The 18904-nt window shown below is 46.0% G+C and overlaps 1 protein-coding gene across 1 annotated transcript; it reads left to right on the forward strand.

The window, feature by feature from the left end:
• Positions 1-2003: 2003 nt before the first annotated feature.
• On the forward strand, positions 2004-18223 carry LOC130403633 (protocadherin-16-like). Its single transcript, XM_056608049.1, has 6 exons — positions 2004-2027; positions 6385-6565; positions 8655-8852; positions 14191-14416; positions 16257-16461; positions 18101-18223. Exons 1-6 carry the CDS (start codon positions 2004-2006, stop codon positions 18221-18223), a joined length of 957 nt encoding a protein of 318 aa, XP_056464024.1.
• The last annotated feature ends 681 nt before the right edge of the window (positions 18224-18904 follow it).

Genomic DNA, 18904 nt, shown 5'->3' on the forward strand with positions numbered 1-18904 from the left:
CTGTGTGTGTGTGTGTGTGTGTGTGTGTGTGTGTGCGTGTCCGTGTGCGCGCGTGTGTGTGTGTGTGTGTGTTTTATTTGTGTGTGGCTTCCTCTTTCCCTGCATCTGTGCGTGTAATGAGTCATTTGTGTGGCCTGCCGCTATGTTAGCATTTGCGCTCGTTTGGACTTTTAATAGAAACATTGTGAGTTTCTTATGGGATGGGATTTTTTATTGGCAGTCTCAACGTTTTTAATTATGCGCGGCCTCGGCTAACAGGCGCTTGCTAATGAAGCGGCTGCTCATCTGTTTGTATTGGGGGGGAAACGAGTAAAGTACAGGACGAGAAGGATTGGAAGCCCCTCCGTCACCGGCCATCTTTGGTTTAATTGGCGCCTCGGTGTAAAATGCGAGTGGAAGTGTGTAATTCGGTTGGCTTCTTCCAATTTAGAAATATTATGGAGTGTAACTGTTTCCGGTGAGACCCAACTATCCCTTGGTAATCCTCAAAGAGGACATTTAATTAGCTGGACCTTTTTCTCTCTCTGGCTCTCTCTCTCTTTCTCGTTCTCGCTCTTCCTCGTTCTCTCTCTCTCTATGTGTGCGTCTCTTGCTGTCTCAATTTCTAAAAACTGCCAGTAGGAAAACCAACCTGCTGAATAAAGGGTATTCACACCTTTTCCTATTCCGATAGAAGAGTTAGCTTTTCTGTTTTCCTCGCGGTGTGTCACGTTCGGTGTCACAAACGTGCCAGGAAGCGTTTAACAAACAGTGTAAAGCAGCACGGAGGCCAGTGAAAATGTTTTTGGTGGTTGCTTATTTTTTAAACCTGCTGCTTATTTATTTTCTCTTTCAAACTCGGTTCCAAGAACAAAACGTTTGTTTCATGCTGTTCCTGTCTGTTCACGTGCCAGCCTCCAGAACTTCGAGGGCTGTGAGTGCTTAGCACAGAAAAAAGGACTAAAATGATCGTGTCCGACTTTGGGGCATCGCTCCATCACTGCCGATCAGATCTGGTACTGATAAATCACTGAAAGTCACCACTGCAAAGTCACTTGTCCCGGAAGTGAATGCTGATTGTAACCTGTAATTTTAATCATGTAATCGTCCACTAACGACAAAAATCCAGTGAGCGTTTTTTTTTTGTCAATTTTCTCTATTTCTCTCTCCCCTCACTCCGTCCCTCTCTTTTTCTCTCCCCTCTCTCTGTCTCTCTCTCTTTCGGTCTCAATTAATCCAATTCTCACTCTCACTCTAGCTCCCCTTTCTCAACCCCTCTGTCATCTCGGCATTTCCACTTCCTTTCTTTCTTGTTCCATTTTTTCTTACCTTGCTCTCTGTCGCTGTCTCTGTCTCTGTCTCTCTCTCTCTCTCTCTCTCTCTCTCTCTCTCTCTCTCTCTCTCTCTCTCTCTCTCTCTCTCTCTCTCTCTCTCCCTCTCTCACCCACTCATGCATACATACACACGCACACATATGCTAAAAAGCACAAACACAGACTTGCACACACACACACACACGCATACACAAACAGGTGCACACACATATACATACACACCGATGTGCACATACGCACATATAAGCTCCCAGACACACACGCACATACACACGCACCCATGCACACATGAGCATGCACACACACACTCACACACACACACACACACGCGCACATGCACGACCACATGGCCCGAGGACTCACAGATGTAGGCCGATGTGCGCAGCATTGATGAATTAACCAGATGAAGAGAAGAGGAGGAGGAGGAGGAGATAGACACGGGTTGAGGTGAGATCTGAAAGAGTGATTAGGCGTTATCCCCGCATCCTCGCCTGAGCGTGGAGAACAGAAGGGAGAGAGAGAGAGGAAGAGCGGGAGAGCGCACAGATTGGGGTCACCGAAGCGGGCCGAGGGCGGGTGAACGCCGACAAGTGGGAAGACAGGAGTCTGATATCTGATTAATTTGCCACTAATAGTGTCCCGACTGACTGACAAAAGAGTTAGCGGTGAATATGATGCATGCTCGACAAGATGGGTCCACACTCCCTCTGCAAGGTGCCAACACACACACACACACACGCACGCACACACACACACACACACACACACACACACACACACACACACACACACACACACACACACACACACACACACACACACACACACACACACACACACACACACACACACACACACACACACACACACACACCTTCCGTCACACGCTCAAACAAGTTTCTCCTAAATGAATCCGTTCTGAATTTAATGAAAACATCTTGTTTTCGACTAGCCTGCTTTAGCTTTGATTCGGGAAACTATTACAAAATTCTCCTCCTAATGGATGTATTTCATGAAATGAGTTAAACAGATCTAATCGATCAATTTATTAAGACCTCAAGCAGCACACATACATTTTTAAGATGCTTAGGATAAAAGCACAGCAGACTTGTTATGTTGTCGATTGATCCGCATCGCTCGCTTGAATTAGAAAGGAATTAGAAATCTGTGGGCTGTTTTTGGCCCGTTCCATGCCCATCACACAAGGGCTGTGGATGAATGACAGAATTTCCGAAACAATAAAACCGCCTTGGAGCTGTTCTCTTCAGAGCCACATTTTTCAAATTCTTTGAAGTCTTCTTTGATGGCTTAAATCTCCCCTAAGAAAAACTTAAACTCATTTCGAGCTCGTTATGAACCAGCTAACTCTAAAAACTTAGAGTAAGGGTTAGTTTAAAACTCAATATTACTGTTACTAATCATTGTACCACTAATATCCATAAAAAAAGTATGCAAACATAGCAATACAGACCTCAAAGTAAAGACATCAAGCCAAGCATGTACATTAGGTGGAAGAATGAAAAGATCGAACGTAGGGGGTTTATGTAAATCTTCCCTTCTTCGCTCCAGTAAAGGGACACTCTGTCTCCCTGTTTTATTGCTGTGGTGGGGCTTTGCAACTTTATCGTTATCTGTGGCCTGCTGTATTAGTGGTGGTGGATAGTGAATGCATTGCATTGTATGTCCCTATGGTCCTTCATTAGCAACTAATCCACAGATGATCATTATTAGAAAGGAAAGTGCCATTCCCTGTGTGTGTGTGTGTGTGTGTGTGTGTGTGTGTGTGTGTGTGTGTGTGTGTGTGTGTGTGTGTGTGTGTGTGTGTGTGTGTGTGTGTGTGTGTGTGTGTGTGTGTGTGTGTGTGTGTGTGTGGGTTGTGTGCATGTCGGTGTGTGGCTAATTCTGGCGTCGCGCCCACTATATTAGCCTGGTGATTTATTATCTCTGTAATGCCTTCCTCTGTTCTCTGAATCTCTATTGTGCTTTTGCCAATTAATTCTGAATCTGGTGCAGACCACAGGGAGTGGTAGGGCAACAGATAGAGAGGAGGGAGGGATTTAATTGTGCGTTAGGTCCGCATGGTCAACTGCAATCCCATAATAGTTATTGTTTACCGGTGGCATTGGCGTGGTCGTTGTCTATGTTTTCATACCTTCACACCCACTTCCTGACATTTCACCGGGATATAAGGTGTATGGCCTGAAATGATATGAACAAATACTACATAGGATACAATGATACCATAAAAGCTGAGCTGCCGCTGATAGAAGACATTGGAGCATGTATGACGTTTTCTAGCGTACAATGTTGTGTGTCTCGTATGCAGTTTGTGTCTCATATGCAGCACGTCTTGCTCGGTTTAAATATGAATGGCCCATAGAATAATGAATAGATAAGACGTATGCACCCTTCTACCAAAGATGCACTCCAAATTGTAACTGTTGTAGAGCTAGGGGGATAGACTTCTAAACATATATTTGAATCCATTGTGGACATTTGGAAACGTGAGACGTATCCGGGTTATTGACGTTATTGGTTATTGATAAATATTGACCAAACGATGGCTCCATAGTAGAAGAAAATCTTGGTCGAATGAAATTCGACCCACTCTTCGACCGACCGATTCGTCGATGGGAGAAATTAGAAATAAAAACCAATCTGCACGTTATCTTGAGATTAACTTAATTCAATTATTATAATTAGATTACATTTCTAAATCCCCTGGTATAACATAATACCACGATACCATCTGAGCCTCTCTCTCTCTCTCTCTCTCTCTCTCTCTCTCTCACTCTCACTCTCACTCTCTCTTTATGCATTCTTCTTTTCTGTATTTACTCTCTCTCTCTCTCTCTCTCTCTCTCTCTCTCTCTCTCTCTCTCTCTCTCTCTCTCTCTCTCTCTCTCTCTCTCTCCTTCTCTCTCTCTCTCTCTCTCTCTCTCTCTCTCTCTCTCTCTCTCTCTCTCTCTCTCTCTCTCTCTCTCTCTCTCTCTCTCGCATATTAAAACTTCTCTTCTGGTCTATACCATTGTTCACTAGAGGGTTTTTGTTATTGTAACATATGTATAACGTACTCAATATTATTAATGTAAGCCATTCATCTTTTGCCTCAATTTTTATTGCACTTTTCATGCTGCCAAATTAAGCTAATGGCACCATGCCAGCCGTAAAACATTATGCAATTACCATTATCTCCATTTCCTTCTCACTTTCTCATTCTATCCTTTTTTTTTTTTGTCCATATACAGTATGTTTCCCGTCCGCCCTCTTTCTATATATTTCCCCCCTGTATCCCTTGCTCTCCTTTCCTATCCCCCCTCTCTATCTCTCCCTTGCTCCATCTTGATTAAAATGTCCCACATGCTTTTCCCGCCTCGACCGTCCCTCTATCAGTCGCTATCATGGGCCAGTGCCCATAGCGCCTAGCACATCGATCCGAGATAAGCGTCTCTGTAGGCCTTGCACACAATCACCGCATGTTGACCCCACCGCCGGGGGGGGGGGGGGGGGGGGGGTCTCTGCTCCTCCTTTTTCACCTGTGCCCGCCTGGAGAAATGCAGGAAAAATGCAATCCACGGGCTAACGCGCTCACCAGCCCGGCGGCCATGTTGGATAGAGAGGCGTCCATTAAACTATGAAGCAATAACCGCATGTCGAGATGGTTTGCGTCATTAAAGGCGGAAATGTTTTTGTAATGTTAAGGCCGGTGCACGCAGGAGGAAGAACCTCTTGATGTGGGTATGGCCTGTGCGAGGAGGTGGTGTATGTTGCTAATGATTGCAGTTTACTGGTTGTGCAAATGATACAACACTGCTGATTATAATTACTGGTTTAAAGACTGGGGGGACACTGGGGTGGGACCAGAGGGCTCCCTGTACGCCACAGATTTGTCTGTGTGTGTGTGTGTGTGTGTCTTAGACTCTTTATATATATTTGTGCATGCAAATAATGCAATTAACCTTGTCACAGCAGGCTTCAACTTCAACCATCAATAATGGATCACAAAACTGATTTGCAAGTTATACGTATATTGTAAATGTCAATATCATTCATGCATGTCCAACACAAAAGTGTCTGATCGTGCATGAAGCAGTAACCCTGTCAGAATACAACACTATGGCAAGACAAGGCATCGTTACCTCCAGATGTGTTTTCCGTCCAATTAGAAGAGACATATTTTGTCGTTTCACTTTCACTTTTTAGAAAAGCTTGGTCACTCGATTGTGGACATTCGCCAGGAAAGAAAATGTTTGCAGATGAGGTATTTTGATAGTTAGCTCAGATATTTCATACTGGAATCAAAAGTGCTCTATCTCTATCAATATCAGGTGTTCTGCCTCGTAGAAAGGGATGTCTTTGCATAACAATATCTCTAATTTATTGAATGCCTTTATTGAAAAAGGCTTATAACAGTGAAACACAGTAACGGGTTAGCTTGCTTGAGGAACTATTTTAGATACATGCCAAATAAGGAGCAGTAGGGGTTAAGCATCTGGCTCAAGGACCCAAGGACTGTGGCCATTGTGGGTTGAACACAGAACCGTTTGGCTGGAAATCCACCACTATCCTACTAACTTCAAATCCCCAGTGGTGTTTTCAGCCCAGTTAGATGGGGTGAGGCAGGGGGGGTGGGTGGGTGGATGGCCTTTGGGGAACCAGATGGCGAGAGAATCAGGCGAAAACCTGAAGCCTTTCTTTAATCGCAAATCTCATCATCATTATCATATCATTACTGTTTTCTAAAACATGGTGTGTGTGTGTGTGTGTGTGTGTGTGTGTGTGTGTGTGTGTGTGTTGGTGTAAGACACAGAGTAGTGCTCAGCTGTGGGCGATGCGAGGCAGCTTTCCCTCTTTTTAAACCTGTTTTCGGTGAACAGGGGTTCTGTGCTCAGAGGGAAGGGCCCTGTGTATGGAGTCTCTGCCAGCACGCCGTGGTGCCCCCTGATCCATTTGGTTATTGAAGTAGCGTCCAAGGGGAGGGGGGGGGGGGGGGGGGGGGAGGAGGATGGAGGATGGGGGGCACCGGAGGGAATTTTGTTTTGTTTTGTTCTCTTTTTACTTCTTCCTCCAGCAGGACTCTCTGGGTAAAGTCAACTTTAGAAGCGGCGGCGCCTGCCTCACAACTTCCCCTCCCGCTGCGCATGCGGCGGGCTGGGAGAACAGCGCGCTTCAGTGGGAGAACGCGGGCGTCGAGTCGTCCTATCGGCTCAGGAGCGCGTTTCCTCTGGGGGGCTCCACTGGGAGCGCACAAAGTACCGCCGAGCCCTCTCGCTGGCGTTAAGTACTCCTCTGAAGGCTTGTTCATTGGTGTTTTTTTGGAAAGTTATCCACTGGCCGTCTGATGTGTTCTGAGCGGGGTTAAATAAGACCCGGAGTCTGTACCTCTTTCAATGTCAGTGTTTTCTGGTGGGAAGGGGGGTGTTGGCGGGTCTCCTTCCTGACGTTGTCAGAGTTGTTGGTGCACTCTGCAGCTCGGGAGTGCCTGTTTGTGTGCGTGTTTTGATAGCTAACAGTAATCACATGATTACCCGCAATTTTCGCTGATCAACATTATGCATCTTGCTTCTGATTACATTAAGGATGACACTGACGATGGATGTGTGTGTGTGTGTGTGTGTGTGTGTGTGTGTGTGTGTGTGTGTGTGTGTGTGTGTGTGTGTGTGTGTGTGTGTGTGTGTGTGTGTGTGTGTGTGTGTGTGTGTGTGTTGTGAGTGCACAAACAAACACACAAGCTTTGCATGTCGGAAAGCATTAGACTTGGTGTTGGAAGCTGAGGCGGAAACAGGTTGAGATAATGGTGTGTGTGTGTGTGTGTGTGTGTGTGTGTGTGTGTGTGTGTGTGTGTGTGTGTGTGTGTGTGTGTGTGTGTGTGTGTGTGTGTGTGTGTGTGTGTGTGTGTGTGTGTGTGTGTGTGTGTGTTTGTAAGCAGTGGGAGCACTTACTTTCTAACTGTTCCATCCTTTGGTGCTTCAGGCGTGGGATGTATCTTCTCATTAGTCAGTGCCACTTATGTTCTGTTTTTCTTCACGTTCGGGTCAGGTGTGTACTGACTTGGTGCGCCATGTTTACCCTGTCTTACCACAACTCTACAATACATTATGAGGAAAATAAAAAGCTGAATGTTTGAAAGAGATTTTGGTTAACAATGTCTGATAGATAAATAATGGTGGGGGGGAAGCTGGGTTTGACTATCGGATGAAAGGTTCACTCGCACAATATTGTGTGCTAGGAGATTCTACTTCCCATTCAGGCTAGCCCTAGTGTTTCCCTTTAGCCTTTAGTGACATAGTTTATCCTTGATAGTTGCATTCAATTATAAATCATACCATTAGTTGTGTGTATGTTTGAATTTGTTCTTGTAGTGATTTGAAGTGATACACTGGACCCTTGCTTACTTTGATGGCTATGACACTATATAAAAAGGCTGCTACAAGTGAGCACTGGTAGGGTCCTCTACCTCCTTCACCCATGCTTCTTTATCCAAAAAGGGGTGGAAATGATCAAATGCTTTCCCACTATTTCTCACAGCAACAACATTTTGGCCGTTACATACAATCACATAATTGAGATTTGGTTCAATAAAAATGAGTTGACAGGAGGATGAGCAACCATTCTCAATGTGACAACCATTCATTTCCCTCACTTTTTTGACTGGTAGCCAATATTCCTTTTATTTCAATTCCATCCTTGGTAATGAAGTTATTTTGCTGGCGGGTTGTCTGTGTTTATACGTTCTGCACGAAACCACACGCTATAACGCGCATGGCCAAGTGTCTAAGATGTTCTTTTAGTAGTCTGGCTTCGGGACACTGTAGTTCAGCATTGGCAGACCCACGTCCATAACCTCTGCCGTAGTCCAGTGTAAGTGCAGTCGGTTTCTCTAAGTCCCTAGGAATTCTCCTTCACAATTCATGACACTAATGAGGTCAATGTATAGTGGTTAGGAAGGGACATAAGTCGTGATTGTGTTGATTAGTAGACCAGAGCATAAAGTTTAAGACAAGTTAAGGGCAGGTCCAGGCAGTACAAAGAATAAAACATTTTCCTCGATTTAAAAGTTCAGTTCAAACCACATAAGGAGGGAGCGGTCATGATAACATAGATAGCTTGCTTTCGTGCACGTTGCATTTCTAAAAGTAAGCCTAGTTTTTTCGTTTTTTCAATGACTTAATCAGCATTGTATATTATTGTATTCAAGCTGAATACAATAATACCTCATACCTCAGGATCTAAAAAAATATCCAATTCCTGAATATAATCAGCAACCACCGGTCTAAAGGTTTCTAAATGCTCTCTCCCCTCTCCTCCTCCCTCCCTTCCCCCCTCCATTCCTCCGTCCAGGTCCTGACTGGTACCTGGTGCGGGTGGAGATGACGGTCTCGGACGTGAACGACAACGTGCCAGAGTGGAGCATGGTGCCCGTGCCGTACCTGGCGGTGGTGTCCCCGGACGCGGTCCCAGGCTCCCTGGTCTACCAGCTCCTGGCTCGAGACGATGACGGCGGGGACAACGGAGAGGTGGAGTTCTTCCTCTCAGACGGTAAAGAGCTCACAGGTTCCGCCGCCAAAGTGGCACCAAAGACCGAGCAAACGCAAACACAAAGTAGTCCGTTTTCAGGTAAAGGTCCACCCTTAATCACAGTTAGTGAGTCTCAAAGGGATTCACGGGTAGCATTTAATGCCACGACTTAACCTATAGCAAGGGAACTCCGTTATCTATCAAGGAAGAAACCTTTGGGTGGATCGCAGACTGAGCGAGTGCTCATTTGAAGACGGCAACAAAATACGAAAAAGATTTAATCATAAAGAAACTAGAGAGGAAAACTCAAACTAGAAAAAATAAAAATAAATTGCAAATATCAATACATACCCATGTAAATCGTTGAGATTAAATGTCTTAAACTATGCTAAACCTTGACAATTAGGCACGTCTGTCTCTCTTTGATTCTGTGTAGCCCCAGGCTCCTCTCCTGTTTAGAAATTAGTTTCAATTAGAGTGATGTTATGAATGCACTACTTGTGGTTGTTGGTTTGTGTAAATGACGTGCTCTGTGATGAAGGGGCAACAAAAGTGCCCCAGAGGATATTTCAAAGAGGAAAACGTTTGGATTGGTTTTGTTTGATTATTTAACGGGTCTCTTTTGCTCCTCGTACAAGAATCAGTACACTCTCTATTCACCCTGCCTGTTTTCCGATGTATAATGAAGAAAAATAAATCCATTCAATTTCGCTTTGTGAAAATGATTACATCAAAAATGTTGATATTGCAGCATAGAATACAACCCTGTAGAGCTGTTCGAGGTAATCTCCATTTTAGTTTTTTAACTTACTGCCATCTATCCCACTTTCCCTCATCTCTCTGAATGTGTGTGTGTGTGTGTGTGTGTGTGTGTGTGTGTGTGTGTGTGTGTGTGTGTGTGTGTGTGTGTGTGTGTGTGTGTGTGTGTGTGTGTGTGTGTGTGTGTGTGTGTGTGTGTGTCGGGGGGGGGGGGGAGGGGAAGGGGGGGTGGAGGTTTGGGTGTGCAGGTGTGTGTATGGACCCATCTCTTTTGGATCTATTCCCATCTTCCCATTAAAACAATCTGTGAAGTCTGTTCAGGCTACCAAGGGACTCTGCTTTCCTTTCTGTTTGAAATATGCTCGATGGCATGCCATAATACTAACGTGTGTCAAAATAAATTGTTGCTATTCATCATCGTCTATCTTCGCCAATGGCTGCAATTATTGCAAAAATAGCATGCGAGAGGGAAACATGTGGAATTGGTTAGCTAAAGCGACAACACCCCTTTGCAAAACATCACCTATGTTTAAAACTCTGAAAGTGAAACCTCTTCAACACCTTCAACTTTTCTTCTTTCTTTCCTTTAATGCATATGTATATATATATATCTATATATATATAGATATATATATAGGATACCTATTAAAGGAGAGGCATGTTTGCTACAACAGAGCATCTTGTTGAATACTTGCAGATAATAACATGTGATACCTTAGAAAGCTTTCATAAAAAGGAATCGATTAAACTTCATCACACCTGGATAAGAGTGGTGGTCACCTTTGAGGGCGGCTGGGGGCGTCCCCTGAAGAGGTTTTCAGCAGATGTTTGTTTTCACCGAAGAGTAAGCAAGCACTCTCATCAAACCATTCCTACTCTAACCGCTGCTTCTGAATTGCTTAAGCAAGTGGCCTTAAGTGACGCGTCTTGTGCGATACAATACGACCGCAAGGCAAGTAAAGGCCTCCTCAGATGAACGTGACTCAGATGTAGATATCATCCGAAAATGGGATTTTTATCTTATCGCTCGAGGTATTTTCCCTCTTAAACACAATCCTGTTTGTAATGTGTTCACAAGGTCAAAGAAGACAAGGCATTATCACAAATAATATTTCAGTTAGCAAATTGTAAGCATGAGGATAGCATTTGTTATACAATAATATTGAACAAATTGCCTGCTATTCATTTACATTTACATTCAGTCACTTAGCAGGCACTTTTATCCAAAGTGACTTACAAATCGTACAGAGTATCTTATTATCCGAGATTCAGCTCAGTAGATGTTTTTATATGATACGTTACATAAGATGTAGTAAAGGAATAAATATAAAATAAGTAAACACAGGAGCTTAATTTAGCAAAGTCTGCAAGTCTGTTGACTGGATATAGATATACAATGGATATAGTGCAGTTATTGTAAAATATCCTGGGAGGTGAGAATATGTGTATATGTGCAATGTATCTACTCACCCTAGACACCGTGCGTGGGCAGTATCGGAAGTTTTTTTTTTTTTTTATGTACAAAGACATCTCACTAGCTAATCTAACAATAAAGGAAGGAGTCTCTGTGTGTATGGATGTCTGTCCTTCGGGCTTCTCGATAACAGTACATCACATCGACTTCACAACAATTGCGGAGTGAGGAGTGAGGAACCAAGGAAGTGCAGCTTTCGAGAGACATATTTATGAATGTGCCGGGGGGGTGGACAGCACACTGGGAGAGCGACTGCTCTTGTGAAGGCAGGGAACACCACAACCACCCAGTGAGGTTTGGTTGGCCTACATCCAAGATTCCGGCGTCATTGGGGCTGAACCTGCCGCCTCCTGCTGCTGACACCGCCTGAGCTGACTCACCCGGCTGGCCCACCCAACGATGACGGTGACCTCTTTAGAGGCTCCCGCTCCTCGCACCCGCTCACCAGACACCGTCGTCGTCTCCCAGGACCTGTATCAGCGGAGCAGCAAAGGGCTGCACTCTGAAGTGTCAACGGCTGAGAGAACTGCTCTAAAAGTTCACCAACATTTGCGCCGCCTATGGGGAGCGCCCTCAAACCAACCGTATGCAACGCACGATTGACACTGGCCCAGCCCTGCCCGTTAGACTGTGACCTTTCTGGTTAGAGCTTTCCAAGTGTGAATTTGTCGTGGGGAGGTTTCTGGAGATGGGGAAATAGGGGGACAGAGCCATCTTGTAAGCCTTGGGCTGCCCCTGCCATCCTGGTCAAAAGAAGGGCGGTACCTAGAGAGCCGACTATTGATGACTGAACACTGCAACCCGACTCCAACCCTCTGCCCCGCATTGGCAGGTTCCTGGAAGGGATCGCAGGGTCACAGTGGTTCACCTCAGAGCGGCCACCGGCAGGTGGAGCTTGTGCTAGGAACCAGACCCAAGACGGCTTTTCACCATCGGTTGTCTTGAACGGACCAGTAACCCCTCAACCTAACCATAACCCTTGGAATAACACTGGCCATAACCCTTAACCTAACCATAACCCTTACCATAATCCTTTACCTAGCCATAGCTCCTATTTGAACACCTAAACCTAACTATAACCCTTACCGTGACCCTCCACCATACCCCCTCAAACTCATTATAACCCCAAATTCAACCATAACCTCAACCCCTATAACTAACCATAAATGATTTGATTGGCATGGGTAAAACCCAATTGCCTGGACTAGGTCCATAGAGGTGGAGCCGCATTGTGTCAGCTCCACCCCTTTGGCTCTGAAGTGAGCACCACTTAAAAAAATATGGATGTAGCGTTGAGGGCAGGAATCAAAAGGCTAGCTTGCAATGGTCTTTTGCCAAAATACATTAATAGTCAGTCCTTTAACTCAGTAAATCACTTCTTTATTTCAATAAAACCGCCAAATGGGACTTGTAATACATTATAAGGAAATGAAATAGCCACTGAGATAATTACTGAACAAAGAATGCAAATATTTGCTTTGTATTACGAAAATTGAATAAAAATAATTCTGTTGACTAATAATAGTGGCAGTTACTCTCACATCCCATCACCGCAAACCGCCTCTAGGCCTTAAGTGCTACACCTTAGTGGCCTCACAAATGCCTATAGTCCTTAAGAACTAATCGTTAGTGGCTTCTACCAGGGTTTCACAAACACCTGTAGGCCTTAAGAACTACACCTTAGTGGCCTCACAAACACCTGTAGGCCTGAAGAACTACACCTTAGTGGCCTCACAAACACCTGTAGGCCTTTAGAACTACACCTTAGTGGCCTCACAAACACCTGTAGGCCTTAAGAACTACACCTTAGTGGCCTCACAAACACCTGTAGGCCTTAAGAACTACACCTTAGTGGCCTCACAAACACCTGTAGGCCTTAAGAACTACACCTTAGTGGCCTCACAAACACCTATAGGCCTTAAGAACTACACCTTAGTGGCTTCACAAACACCTATAGGCCTTAAGAACTACCCCTTAGTGGTCTCACAAACACCTATAGGCCTTAATGACTACACCTTAGTGGCCTCACAAACACCTATAGGCCTTAAGAACTACACCTTAGTGGCCTCACAAACACCTATAGGCCTTAAGAACTACACCTTAGTGGCCTCACAAACACCTATAGGCCTTAAGAACTACACCTTAGTGGCCTCACAAACACCTGTAGGCCTTTAGAACTACACCTTAGTGGCCTCACAAACACCTGTAGGCCTTAAGAACTACACCTTAGTGGCCTCACAAACACCTGTAGGCCTTTAGAACTACACCTAAGAACTACACCTTAGTGGCCTCACAAACACCTGTAGGCCTTAAGAACTACACCTTAGTGGCCTCACAAACACCTATAGGCCTTAAGAACTACACCTTAGTGGCCTCACAAACACCTGTAGGCCTTAAGAACTACACCTTAGTGGCCTCACAAACACCTGTAGGCCTTAGTGGCCTCACAAACACCTGTAGGCCTTAAGAACTACCCCTTAGTGGCCTCACAAACACCTGTAGGCCTTAAGAACTACACCTTAGTGGCCTCACAAACACCTATAGGCCTTAAGAACTACACCTTAGTGGCCTCACAAACACCTATAGGCCTTAATGACTACACCTTAGTGGCCTCACAAACACCTGTAGGCCTTAAGAACTACACCTTAGTGGCCTCACAAACACCTATAGGCCTTAAGAACTACACCTTAGTGGCCTCACATACACCTGTAGGCCTTAAGAACTACACCTTAGTGGCCTCACAAACACCTATAGGCCTTAAGAACTACACCTTAGTGGCCTCACAAACACCTATAGGCCTTAATGACTACACCTTAGTGGCCTCACAAACACCTGTAGGCCTTAAGAACTACACCTTAGTGGCCTCACAAACACCTCTAGGCCTTAAGAACTACACCTTAGGGGCCTCACAAACACCTATAGGCCTTAATGACTACACCTTAGTGGCCTCACAAACACCTGTAGGCCTTAAGAACTACACCTTAGTGGCCTCACAAACACCTGTAGGCCTTAAGACCTACCCCTTAGTGGCTTCACCAACACCTACTGGCCGTAAGGCCCCGTTAGTAGGGGTCGTGGCCGTGGCCACCAGGCGCTCACGGCTGCAGCTTCTCTTCTCCCCCCCAGGCGGCGACGGGCGCCTGGAGGTGGACCGTAAGAGCGGCCAGGTGCGGACCACCGGGCTGCCCTTGCAGCGGGACCGGGAGTACCTGCTGACGGTGGTGGCTGCGGACCGCCTGGGCAGCCGCAGTGCCCCGGCCACCGTCTCGGTGGTGGCGGGACCCCGGCCCCCGCAGTTCTCCAACGCCTCCTTCACCATCGCCATACCCGAGAACACCCCCGAGGGCCAGCCGTGAGTACACACACACACACACACACACACACACACACACACACACACACACACACACACACACACACACACACACACACACACACACACACACACACACATACACACACACCCAAACTGGGCACAATTTCCAATATCCATCCTAACAAACCCACCATGATCAAAACAGATACGGGCTGGAACTCCAATTATAGTAATTGCACCTTTTTTTTTTCACACAAGCAAGAATTCCTTCCTGACATAAATCTTAAGTGTGCTCACAAATAATAACATGATTTCTTTAAATTGGCTTTGGCGAGCAATTTAGCAATCCACATGTTTCTGCCCAGCGGAGTCCCATGTACGGACACATTATTCATTATAGCCCCAACAACACATGCAGAGACGTGGGCAGCACTGAGTTATTGATCTGTTCAGACACACGCAGGCACAGAGACACCCTCTCTCTCACACACACACACACACACACACACACACACACACACACACACACACACACACACACACACACACACACACACACACACACACACACACACACACACACACACACACACACACACACACACACACACACACGCGCGCGCGCACATACACACACACACAGACAGACACACAGACACACAGACACACACACAGACACACAGACACACAGACACACACACACACACACACACACATACACGTTCATCTAAGCTTCAATCAGTGATTCAGTGGTGTGTGAGAGATTTAATTCATTGTCTAAGCCCTGTTCATATTAGATCTTGTTGTGCACCGGTGTGATAGCTGTTCAAATATGCATGGCACAATGACTCAGATGCATGCACAGGCGCATGATAACTTTCTATAAACCACACACACACACACACACACACACACACACACACACACACACACACACACACACACACACACACACACACACACACACACACACACACACACACACACACACAGACACACACGAACGCACGCACAAACGCACTCAGACAGAAAGACACGTGAATACGTAAACACACCGCACACAAACACACACACACCCACACACCCACATATAAACACACACACACACACACACAAATAACACACACATAACCTTCCATCAATACACACATCCACACAGACACATTGAGCTGTTAGAGCTAATATGGGGGTCCTGATAGCGTGTGACTCTGCCGTGGTCTCATTATTGAGCGTCCGGCCTCCTCTGACTGACGGAGTTAGTGAGCTGCTGAAGACGATAATGTTACGCTCCATTTCTTGTCAGGAACGTACCAAGGCCCTTACACGCACAATAGATAACAAGGGATCTTTTAATCCCCAGCCCCATTCTTGGTGCGGCTCCACTCTCCTACTAATGGCCACAGTTTCTTTGATTTGGCTCGGGCGAGTACTCTGCCTGAGGGCGGATATTGTGTTCTCAGCCAGGACTAGAAACATAACGTAGACACTGCACAATAAACACATTCAATATGTGAGTTCCCTATTCATGACCGTGTTCTGAAAGGTTTTCGATTTTCCCGCATTTACCTCAGAATCTTTTTACGTGCTGAAAATATGAAGATTTTTCATGATGGTGTTTTTTTATTTAAGGCATCGTTTAATGATAATAAATAACGGTGTCTGAAGAAAATAACATTTGACATTATTTAACATTTTACGCTTCCTCTCAAAGGTTAGGGGTACAGGATAGCATAGCAGCTACGGCTACTCCAGCCAAAAGGCACTGGGTACCATCCCCAATGACCCCCAACCTGTCGGCCTCTTCCTTAAGAAGGAGCCAACAGGCCGCTGGTCTCCGCCTCCGGTCTGACCGTTGTTATTCTTGCCTCTCCCTCAGGTTCCTTACCACGCCGGCCCTTTCCTTCCAGAAGGAGCCCATCAGCTACAGCCTGCTGATCAACCCCAGCAGCCTGTTCTCCATCTCGGCGGAGAGCGGGGAGATCAGCCTGACGCGCTCCATCGACTACGAGGGCGACCAGCACCGCTACTTGCTGCTGGTCAGGGCCAACGAGGGCGTGGACAGCCTGAGCAGCGCCGCCGAGGTGAGGGGGCGGGGCCTGCTTGTCTCGTGTTTCACTGGTTACTTTGTGGTTTGTTGTGCGTTTACTGTCTGGTTACTTTGTGGTTGCTGTGTGTTTACGGTTTTGTATACTTTGTGTAGACTGCGTGTTTACTGTGTGTTGACTTTGTATACGGTGCGTTTGCTGTGTGTCGACGGTTTGTATATTTTGTGTAGACTGTGTGTTTACTGTGGGTTGACTTTGTAAACGGTGCGTTTGCTGTGTGTTGACGGTTTGTATACTTTGTGTAGACTGCGTGTTAACTGTGTGTTGACTTTGCATAGGGTGCGTTTGCTGTGCGTTTACGGTTTGTATATTTCGTTTTTCTTTATTTTGTGTTTACTATTTGTTTAGTTTGTGTATACTCTTTGTCTGCTGTGCGTTTGATGCGTCTTTACTTGGCGTTTACTGTTTGTTTACTCTGCCTAGACTTTGTGTTAACTCTGCGTTTCATGTGTGTTTACACTACGTGTTTATTGCCTCCTTGATGTGCGCTGTTTGACTGATGTGTCTTAACTTCAATATTTTCTATAACCTTGCTATTGTGTGATGACCTTCGTTGAACTGTCTTTGCGTTTTGTTGTTTGTTTATGTGTTTATTTCTGCCCACAGTGGCTGAGCATTTCTAAGGGAATGAAAGGTTCCTTTAATGCATTAACCTGAAACTCGATGCACAGATGACATTTACGGAGATATACTGCCATACAGGGATAGAACTAGGTGTGCGGGGGAGGAAGAAATACAGAACTTCTTAATGCAATCTGCTTTGAAATGCAATCCCCTTAGCCAAATTGCATTCCGCTGTGTGGCGCATCAGACGTGACACAGCTAAATGCTAAGCACATCATGGGATTTCCGAAAGCACTCAGGTCCTCGTTGCGTTTCAATTAAAAGGATGCAGCTACTGTGCCATGTGGAAATCTACTGACTTCCCAATCACAGTAACCCAACTGATTAGGGAAGCACGGCTGAAGCTTATTGAAATGATTAAGAAACGGGTGACTCCTGATTCCTCCGACATTTCTATCATACTGCCATTGTGTTGGGTAAACTCGTGCATACGAAAGATCACATGGATGGATTAATTGTGCGGCGTTTCCCTCCGCCACGCGCGAAGGGGAATAAAGAGAAACAGAAAGGAAAGGAAGGCAGAGGGAATGACCCCCAGTAAAGACAGACATGAAGAAAGAAAAGTATTCAGACCGGCACTGATAAGCGAGTGCATGTCTGGGCCTGTGCATGCTTGACCTATCGCGCTCCCCCACCCACCTTCCTCACACCCCCGCCGCGCCCTCTCGGTAACCCCGCGCGGCCTGTCTTGAACCCTGCCGATCGGGCCAGCGCTGACCCACGCCCTCCCATCAGCACTGTAGCATTGTGAGCTATGCTGCTCAAAATAAAAACTGTTTCAATGAAACACAAATGGTGCCGCAGCCCCGCTGTGAACCCTAGCGCTCGACAACGTCTCACGAACCTGTTTCGCTTTTCTGTCTCCAAACGAGCAGACACTCGGCGCGTAGGGATATTAGTTCTTTTTCACAATTAAGCCGAACACGACACCTCCCTAAGCCGAGGTCTGCGTCTCTTGTTTCCGCCTCATCCTCCCCGTTCCCACTTCCAGTTTGCCTCCTACCCCGCCGCTGAGCAGAGGTGTCGTATATTTCAGATTTTTGTCGAGTGGAGGCACTGCGGGCGTGACTTTCATTTGCAGGTGGCTTCCCGAGTGCTCCCCCTGTGGGACTGATAGCTCCGTGGCACCATTAGTTACCTAACCAGCCCCGGTCTGCACACTGCTGCCCTGCTTCTCGCCCCGGGTGTGTGTGTGTGTGTATGTGTGTGTGTGTGTGTGTGTGTGTGTGTGTGTGTGTGTGTGTGTGTGTGTGTGTGTGTGTGTGTGGCGGGTGCGTGTGTGTGTGTGTGTGCGTGTGCGTGTTTGTGTGTGTTATTGAGAAAACGATCTTCATCAGAACTGAATTCCCTTCACTTTTCATTCAATTGTCTCTCGCTTCTCTGCTTGGTTGGCAAACACACCTGTGAACATGTACGCAGTCACACACACACACACACACACATATACACCTAAACCCACACACACAAACACTGAAACATACACCGACACACACTAACCCACATTTGTCCATATCTTACTAAACCCAGTCCGGTTTATTTTATATTACGTACATAATTTTTTATACACGCACGCACGCACACGCACACACTAAGGGAACGGTATTCAGGACCACCGACATCAGAACATAAATCACCTTGGGGAGGGAACACGGTCAGATCTCATTTTGCCGCCCATGGCTGCAGAGCTGATCTTTACCAAAGGATTATCTGATAATACGAAAATCTCATCTGGCCCAGCGGTTCTCATACTCTGGCTGCTATTTACCAACTGCACATTCATGTGTGCGCACGTTTT

Source organism: Gadus chalcogrammus, chromosome 14 (genome assembly GCF_026213295.1).
Source record: "Gadus chalcogrammus isolate NIFS_2021 chromosome 14, NIFS_Gcha_1.0, whole genome shotgun sequence".
NCBI lineage: Eukaryota > Metazoa > Chordata > Actinopteri > Gadiformes > Gadidae > Gadus > Gadus chalcogrammus.